Below are 9,895 nucleotides of genomic sequence, written 5' to 3'. Positions count from 1 at the left end.
TGTGTTCTTTCATGTACTGTAAATAGGCAGCCTACTAGCCCAATGGACATTGTGAACATCATTGTCCAAGGGACCTCATGTACAATGTTTTGTCCCACACAGTGCTTGCTGTATCATATCTATAGGCTATAGACATAACAGCCTCATGGGCCTGAGGGGAATAGGGGGGACCCATTCGGGACGCTGCGGAAGCAAAGGAAATTCAGAAAATCTGTGTGTATGTGAAGAAAACACAAATCCAGTAGCGTATCATTAATGGCCGTGGAGGTTGCTGTAGGCATTTTCTTTACTTCCTGTGATGTTTCCAGTAAAGAAGAGTGAAGGTCAGAGGATAGGATTGTTTTAAAGTTATTTATTTTAAATGATATTAAACAAATTACATGAGATTATATGAAACAAACAGACAGATTAATTGCATGAAAGGGTACGTTAAAAACATTTTGGAGCTGTGGAGGAGTGATGGAAGTTTAACCGGGGAACCATTGCTGTGAATCCAATGGGAAAAGTGTGTCTCCAAAGCTGTGGAGTTTCCATTGATGTCATATAAAATGCATATTGGCCTTCCTGGGTTCAGGGGTAAAAAATCTTCTGGTGAGTGAGCACTGCACACTTTATGTTGTGGCATCTGCGTAGGGCAGGGGTCTCAAACCAGCCACCAGTTTGAGACCCCTGGCGTAGGGTTTTGAGCGAAAATCTGTCACAAGAACTATTTTTATCCGGGTGTGGAGGAACCACTAAGGGGTTAATTCACTAACGTTAACCACATGCGACACCGCAGTCTAGTGACTCATTTGTATAAATTATTGCATGCAGTAAATTAAGTCCAATTCATAAAAAAATAAAAATAAATGATTTTGCTGTATTTACTGCACAAAAAAAAATTGTGATGGTAAATATTGTTTAAAAAGCTCTTAAGTCCAATTCACAAATGGACCAGAGAGTAAAAAAGCATGTGATATTTACCACCAGGGTTTTGCTGACGGTATAATATGTGGTATTTGTCAAAATACAGCATGGGGGTCAGGGGACTCCCAACGCTGTTTGTTAAAAAATAGCTGGTTGCTAAGGAGCCGGCCGGGAAGCCAGCTGTGCCGTGTCCTTAACTACAGATGATTCCCGCTGACAGCTGGATGTAAAAAAAAAAAAAACGCTATCAATTAAAAATGATGAAAGAAAAAAACTCCAGCATGGAAGACATTAGCGAATAGTAATTCGCTACTGTCACCCAACTGGGTGGGCTCAGGGCGCACTGCTCTGCGCCCCAAGCCCACCATTTTTTTAAGCCAGTTAGAGCCTCAGGCTCTAATCATGCTTTAAAGAAGAAAAAAAATTGAGATCCATACTTCATGGATTGGGGGCAGGCGCCCCTGTGCCCCATATGAATGGGCTGCCACTGCTGGGCAGGCTAAATTTAGTGTGGCTTTGCTGTGACCAGCTGAGCTGCAGTTTACTTGTTAGGTTTGCCCAGGTTTATTTCTAAACCTGGTGTCTGATTGCTTCTGTCTGTTGCTGGAAGAATGTTCCAGCAATAAAGTGGGGGATCAATCATGAATATTTTTTGGACCCTAGCTGATCTCTGGAAGACTGGCCCAGGAGGTGTAGGTGGGGAGAAGATGGGAAGGGCCATGTATGTGTGTGTTCCAAAGAACTACTGTTACTAGGTCTCAGCATGTGCTATGGGCTGAGGGCCTAAAGAAAACTTGCCTGAAGGAAACTTGGCCCGGAAAGGTAAGGCCATTTTGTTTGTAGCTCCAGGTTTCGGAAATACTTCTTGTGGGTGAGATGCCAGAAATTGCTACTTAAAGACCATGACTGCTCTCATAAGGTCATAGATTTACTGGCTGTCCCACTGCTTCAGCATTATTTTGGAGGCTTCTACTGTAGGGCCTAATACTGCTGGGACAAGGTATTTCATGAAGCTGTTCTCTAAGATGTGTGTGCCTAGGGCAGTGATGGCGAACCTTGGCACCCCAGATGTTTTGGAACTACATTTCCCATGATGCTCATGCACTCTGCAGTGTAGTTGAGCATCATGGGAAATGTAGTTCCAAAACATCTGGGGTGCCAAGGTTCGCCATCACTGGCCTAGGGTATACTGCACCCTCAACCCTCCACCTGCATTTTATTCAAGACCTGCAATAAACTTTAAAAGACACCTAGGCTGGAGACTGAGTTACATCTACTAATGATTCTCAATATTATTTAGAAAAATTGAATTAAATATCACTATAGAAAGATCTGGATTGATTTGGCATTAAAGTGGTATTAAATCCAAAAACAAAAATGTAATAAAAATTGCAGTTTACCAATCCTTAGATGTGTTGGTTGCATTTTTTTTTTTTAGGCTTTTTTCTCTTTATTTCACCTGGTCATCCAGCCAGTAACACACTTCTTGTCTAAGCCCCGCTCCGCCTCCCGGGATCAGAAACCTCTTAGCCCTTGTACACACGGTCGGAGATTCCAACGGAATGTGTCCTATCGGACCATTTTGTCGGATATTCCGACTGTGTGTGGTCCCCATCGGACTGTTTCCATCGGAATATCTGACGGACCAACTTTTCCAACTTGACGGTAAAATTTTCAGACAAAATGCTCCGATCAGACATACTCCGATCATGTGTAGCCTACTCCGACGGACAAGGTGCCACGCATGCTCAGATCAAATTCCTAGACCAAAGCTATTGGCTGCTAGCCTGAACGTAGTCCCGTCGTAACGAAATAACGTCATCACGTTATGTACAATCGGATTTTCCGACAACTTTGTCCGACGATGTGTATGCAACAGTTTTGGACAAAATCCAATGGATTTGGTTGTCAGAATGTCCGACCGTGTGTACAAGGGCTAAGAGTTGGTGAATACATTTTTTTTTTTTAATGTTTGTTTTGGGGTTTAATACTGCTTTAAAGTAAATTTTGCCTATTTTTTATTATTTCCCTTTATGGCTTCAATGTTTTTGGGCTAGAAGACAGAAAGAATTTTTACAATTAAACACCTCTTCTGGAATAACAAAGTCAGTAAATGTCATAAACTCCTGAATCTCACATCCACTCTCAGACACCGCCTCTCGCACAATGTTTTCATCAAGTGACAGAACTTGAAACTTTGCCTTGCCGACCAAGTAATACGAGGCTCCTAAATAATCATTGATAATTAGATGACCCCCGGGTCTGATCAGAGATACAACATTCTTTAGGGCAGTTTTAAATTCTTCAGTATTCTTGCAAGCACAGGTGAGACAGCCGGCAATGATCACACAGTCTGTCAGGGGAAGGGAATTTGGCTCTAACGGATTGGATTTGGTGACATCACACTTCATGAGGGAGACTTTCCTTCGTATCTTCTCTGCCTTCTCCTTCTCTGTGGACCTAGAATTGAGAATAATGCACAGAAAAATGTTTTTAAATATATAATTTGCAGTATTTATATGTTTAATATTCTAAAGGTATTCTAAAAAAAATTACCAAGTTGAAATTTGTATTTTATCAAAGTATTTTGACAAATGAAACCCAGTTCTTTAACCACTTACAGACCGGACCATTTTGCTGGTCAAAGACCAGACCACTTTTTGCGATTCGGCACTGCGTCGCTTTAACTGACAATTGCGCGGTCGTGCGACGTGGCTCCCAAATAAAATTGACGTCCTTTTTTTCCCACAAATAGAGCTTTCTTTTGGCGGTATTTGATCACCCCTGCTATAAACAAAAATAGAGCGACAATTTTGAAAAAAAACGAATTATTTTTTACTTTTTGTTATAATAAATATCCCCCAAAAATATATAAAAAAAACATTTTTTTCCCTCAGTTTAGGCCGATAAGTATTCTTCTACATATTTTTGGTAAAAAAATCGCAATAAGCGATTATTGATTGGTTTGCGCAAAAGTTATAGCGTTTACAAAATAGGGATAGTTTTATGGCATTTTTATTAATAATTTTTTATTATTTTTTTTACTAGTAATGGCGGCGATAAACTATTTTTATTGTGACATTGTGGCGGACCCATCGGACATTTTTGACACATTTTTGGGACCATTGTCATTTATACAGTAACCACTGCTATATAAATGCACTGATTCCTGTGTAAATGACACTGGCAGTGAAGGGGTTAACCAGTGGGTGGCAGTGTAGGGGTTAAGTGTTCCTAGGGGTGTGTTACTAACTGTGGGGGGGTTGGGCTTTCATTTAGTGAACACTGATCTCTGCTCCAATCACATGGAGCAGAGATCAGCGTCACTAGTTGCTAGGCAGAATGGAGAAATGCTGTTTACACGGCATTTCCTCCATTCAGCCATTCCGTGAGACGATCGCGGGTATGCCCGTGGCGATCGAGTCTGTGGGACCCGCGGCCGGACTCACGGGGGTCCCGACCGACATGCGAGTGCGTGCCGGCGGCACGCGAGCGATGGCAGGGCGGCATTGAAGATTGGACATACCTGTATGCCAATATGCCTGCCAGTGCCCTTCTGCCGACGTACATCGGCGTGCGCTGGTCAAGAACCGGTTAAAGAGAGATTTGTGAATTAAATTCAACACTGATAATAGGAAAGCATTATGAATTTATATCATAACATCATAGGTTTGTAAACGTTACTCCAGAATCACCCTGTGGTAGCCATTGCACCCATTTTTGACTGTGAACTGAACCATAGTCGGTCAGCTAAGTTCACAGAAACAGTGTACAGAGCCAATCTGAGCAGCTCTGTATCATGTGATCACTGTGATTGATCATTACAGAGATCACATGGTACAAAGCTGTTTGGATCAGCAATGTACACTGTGTCTGTGAACAAAGGAGTAAACCACTCCGTCTCCCTTATCATGTACATCTGAACATTAATCCCTTTAAGTGGTCATAAAGGCCTAAGTTTTCTTACCTTCATGCAACCTTCTGCATACAGCAACCCCCCCAGCCCCCCCCCCCCCCCCAATACTAACCTGAACCCCAGCAATGTGCAGAAGAGCAGAAGCTTTCCACGGTCTCTTCCTCCTCATTGGGTCCCACTACTGTCAATCACAGCCAGTGAGCCAATGAGGAGAGGGAGGGGGCGAGGCCAAGCAGCGCACTGTGTGTGAATGGACACACAGAGCAGTGGCACGGGAACGAGCCTGCTGGAGTGCCCCCATAGCAAGCTGAGGATGAGGATCGGGATACTTTGTGCAAAAGCACTGCACAGATCCATATTAATACCAGCATGTTTATTCATTCCTCAAAAATGTTGCAAAAATTTGATTACCCTGGGGGTGTCTACTTTGCAAAAAGGGTCATGTCAGGGATGTTCCTACTGCTCTGGCAATTTTATATGATAAATAAGTAAAGGAAATAGGCTTTTTCTTTTTCTACTTTTTTTTTTTTTTTTTACTTTTTCCTGTACATAGTAAGTGCCAGTTCACACAGGGGCGTCTTTAAACTTGTCTGACTCCACCCAGTACAGTGTGACTTCAGCGTGGCTCGCAAAACGACTTCTGTATAGAAGTCAATACAAGCCACTCCAAAGTCGCCCCAAAGTAATACAGGGACCTTTTTCTAAGTCGCTCCTATTAGAACAGATCCATTGCAATGCATGAAGCGCGACAGGTCGCCCCTCTGTGAACCAGCACAAAAAAAACTGTTGTATTAAATACAGTACCATTATCTGTCTCAAAAAATGCAATAACATTTATTTGGGTACAGGGTTGCATGACCGAGCAATTGTTAGCCAAACTATTACAGGACTAAAAACAGAAAAAAATGGTCTGGAAAGGGGTATATACACTCTGGTACTTAAAGTGGTTGTAAACCTTTACAACACACTTTGACCTACAGGTAAGCCTAGATTAAGGCTTGCCTGTAGGTCCAAGAAATATCTCCTAAACCTACACGGTTTAGGAGATATTTGCCGAAAGACAGGCACCGCTGTCAACGGCGCATGCGCCGCAGACAGCGTCGCGCAGGCGATATGCTGCGCGTGGCGGCTCCCGTGCACATGCGCGGGAGTGACATCATCGTGGCTTCGCCAAATGACAGCGGCGAGACCCACCGAGAAGATGGATGCGCCGGACTACAGGGGACAGCGGTGGCTTCGCTGGCTCCTGTGTCAGGTAAGTAACACATAATGGACTACTATGCGATGCATAGTAGTCCATTATGCTTTACCTTTGCAGGGAATGAAAGAGGAAGTAAACTCATCAGGGTTTAATTCCTCTTTAAAGCGGTAGTAAACCGCAGTAAAAAAAAAAAAAGCTTCCCCTGCAAGGCAAAGTCATAATGTGCTGGTACGCTTAAAACACTTAGCTTAAAACACACCACTATCACTGCTGACAGGGTTTCCATCTTCACCCAGTTTTCCTTCCTGGTTCATGGCCTCCAGCTACATGAGTGGTCTGGGGCACAATGACGTCACTCCCAAACACGCCTCAGTTGCCGGACCTTTAGAGTATTTGCACCGGTGACATCACCGGCTGCATGCAGTATAAATATCTCCTAAACAGTGCAGGTTTAGGAGATATTCACAGTATCTACAGGCATGGGCATCCCCAGGTAGGGTCAAGGGGGGGCAAGTGCCCCCCCCCCCTGGAATCAGGGATTGGATCAGGAGCGATGACCCCATCACCCCTCTATGTCACCCCCTCTGTCTTTTTCACCCCCCTCTCTCTGTCACACTTCTCTCTGTCACCCCCTCTGACTATCTCTGTAACCCCCTCTGTCTCTTTCTGCCACCCCTCCTCTCTCTGCCACCCCTCCTCTCTCTGTCACCCCGTCTCTCTCTGTCACCCCCCGTCTCTCTCTGTCACCCCCCACATGTATGCAGTTTCTGACAGTCTCTTGTGCCATGTCCGCAGACTCTGGTCATCTCTTGTGCCATGTCTACAGTCTCTTAAGCCATGTATGCAGTCACTGACAGTCTCTTGGGCCATGTCCGCAGTCTCTGACAGTCTCTTGGGCCATGTCCGCAGTCTCTGACAGTCTCTTGAGCCATGTCTGCAGTCTCTGACCATCACCTGTACTACGTCTGTGGTCTCTGACGGTCATAATGCCATTGTCGAAAAGGATCATAGAATGGGTGACCTTAAAATGATGCCCCTCCCTGAAAAAAGTTTTGCAGACGCCCATGTCTACAGGTAAGCCGTATTCTAGGCTTACCTGTAGGTAAAAGTAGTAGCTTACTACCACTTTAGGTGGTTAATTAAAGGTCATTCTATTCTTGTTAAGTGTTGGCATATGCCATTAAAGCCCAGGAGAAATATGCACAAGTCCGGTCATACCTTTTTATAACAAAAAGGTCATTTCGTTCTGGTGAGTTTTTTGTGTGCACAAGGTGAGGGATTTACACAAATTGATTGGAGCGCATGGTGACAAAGGAGTACTATTGTTTAAAGCGCACACAAATAGTCTTTGTTTTAAAAGGATTTATTAAATACACACAGACTTTGAATTGTTGGATATTTTTTATATAAAGATGATGCAATCGTTTTCTGGGATGATTGTTTATTAGAGGTGAAACAGGTACTTTATTGTCACCAAAACACAAGATTTTTTTTACAGATTGGTTATCACATATTATTTTGGAAAATATTGGTAATGGAAACACAGTAAGAGGTTAATCAGTTTGATATATGTTTTATTAGAAGTGCATGGCATTACCATATACAGTATCTCACAAAAGTGAGTACACCCCTCACATTTTTTGTAAATATTTTATTTTATCTTTTCATGTGACAACACTGAATAAATGACACTTGTCTACAATGTAAAGTAGTGAGCGTACAGCTTGTATAACAGTGTCAATTTGCTGTCCCCTCAAAATAACTCAACACACAGCCATTAATGTCTAAACCGCTGCCAACAAAAGTGAGTACACCCCTAGGTTCAAGATGGCACCTCATGGCAAAGAACTCTATGAGGAACTGAAGAAAAGATTTGTTGCTCCACATAAAATGGCCTAGGCCAGTGATGGCGAACCTTGGCACCCCAGATGTTTTAGAACTACATTTCCCATGATGCTCAACTACACTGCAGAGTGCATGAGCATCATGGGAAATGTAGTTCCAAAACATCTGGGGTGCCAAGGTTCGCCATCACTGGCCTAGGCTATAAGAAGATTGCCAAGACCCTGAAACTGAGCTGCCAAGACCGTACAGTGATTTAACAGGACAGGTTCGACTCAGAACAGGCCTCACCATGGTTGACCAAAGAAGTTGAGTGCTCGTGCTCAGCGTCATATCCAGAGGTTGTCTTTGGGAAATAGACATATCAGTGCTGGCAACATTGCTGCAGAGGTTGAAGGGGTGGGGGGTCAGCCTGTCAGTGCTCAGACCATACGCCACACACTGCATCCAAATGGTCTGCATGGCTGTCGTCCCAGAGGGAAGGCTCTTCTAAAGATGATGCACAAGAAAGCCCGCAAACAGTTTGCTGAAGACAAGTAGACTAAGGACATGGATTACTGGAACCATGTCCTGTGGTCTGATGAGACCAAGAGAAACGTATTTGATTCAGATGGTGTCAAGCGTGTGTGGGGGCAACCAGGTGAGGAGTACAAAGACAAGTGTGTCTTGCCCACAGTCAAGCATGATGGTGGGAGTGTCATGGTCTGGGGCTGCATGAGTGCTACTGGCACTGGGGAGCTACAGTTCATTGAGGGAACCATGAATGTCAACATGTACTGTGACATACTGAAGCAGAGCATGATCCCCTCCCTTCGGAGACCGGGCAGCAGAGCAGTATTCCAACATGATAACGACCCCAAACACACCTCCAAGATGACCACTGCTAAAGAAGCTGAGGGTAAACGTGATAAACGTGATGGACTGGCAAAGCCTGTCTTCAGACCTAAACCCTATTGAGTATACATGTACAACTTGTTTTGTTCCAAATTAGTTTCCCCCAAAATTCAACAAATTCAATAATTCAGAAATAAGAATGAAAATCCGAAAACCCCAAAATTTGAAAATCTGAAATAATAAATAACTAATAATTATTAAATTATAGGTATTGGAATCTCCTTTCAAATTTGGCAGTTAGTGAACGTAATGAATACAAATTTATGTGAAGTTACAAATTATCCAAAATAATGAATGCCGCATCTAAATGAATGGAATGTAACAAATGAACGATAAATAAATAATAATAATAACTTTTTATTATTATTAATTCATTATGTTCCATTCGTTTAGATGCGGCATTCATTATTCAGATAAATGAGTATTCGTTACGTTCACTAACAGCCAAATTTGAAAGGAAATTCCAATACCTAAAATTTTATTGTTAGTTATTATTAGTTGGTTACTTATTATTTCAGATTTTCAAATTTTCATTATTATTTTCGTTTTTGCATTCTTTGTTTCTAATTTTTGGATTTTCAATTTTTCGGATTTCTGAATTTCCAAATTTTCAGATTTAGAATTTCCACATTTTCGAATCTCCGATTTTTCACTCGTTTTGTTGCCAGCTGCATGCTGCAGCTCAGTTTCAGGGTCTTGGCAATCTTCTTATAACCTAGGCCATTTTATGTAGAGCAACAAATCTTTTCTTCAGTTCCTCATAGAGTTCTTTGCCATGAGGTGCCATCTTGAACCTAGGGGTGTACTCACTTTTGTTGGCAGCGGTTTAGACATTAATGGCTGTGTGTTGAGTTATTTTGAGGGGACAGCAAATGTACACTGTTATACAAGCTGTACACTCACTACTTTACATTGTAGCAAAGTGTAATTTCTTCAGTGTTGTCACATGAAAAGATATATAATAAAATATTTACAAAAATATCTCACTTTTGTGAGATACTGCACAAAGCTTTTGTATATATATTTGCAATGTGTAACACCATTAGGTATTAAATTTTCCGTGCTGTATATACACCTTGGTTATAGCTAGGCTTATGATTGATTATGGCATCTTAGTTCCAGAGAGGGAAACTATT

At 42.4% G+C, this 9,895-nt stretch overlaps 1 protein-coding gene across 2 annotated transcripts in view; it reads right to left on the bottom strand.

The window, feature by feature from the left end:
• Positions 1–337: 337 nt before the first annotated feature.
• Positions 338–9,895, bottom strand: part of LOC143934485 (nicotinamide N-methyltransferase-like) — a 128,768-nt gene continuing 119,210 nt past the window's right edge. For both annotated transcript variants that reach the window (XM_077458143.1, XM_077458144.1), the window contains exon 4: positions 338–3,366. In XM_077458143.1, the coding sequence (XP_077314269.1) occupies positions 2,946–3,366 (421 nt within the window). In that variant the 3' untranslated portion in view covers positions 338–2,945. The remainder of the gene's footprint in view (positions 3,367–9,895) is intronic.

The sequence above is a fragment of the Lithobates pipiens genome, unplaced genomic scaffold (assembly GCF_037356315.1).
Source record: "Lithobates pipiens isolate NorthernLeopardFrog02 unplaced genomic scaffold, aLitPip1_a1.2 Scaffold_27, whole genome shotgun sequence".
Lineage (NCBI taxonomy): Eukaryota > Metazoa > Chordata > Amphibia > Anura > Ranidae > Lithobates > Lithobates pipiens.
The sequence above is the reverse complement of the archived record's forward strand: the minus strand, read 5'-3'. Positions and strand labels throughout refer to the sequence as shown.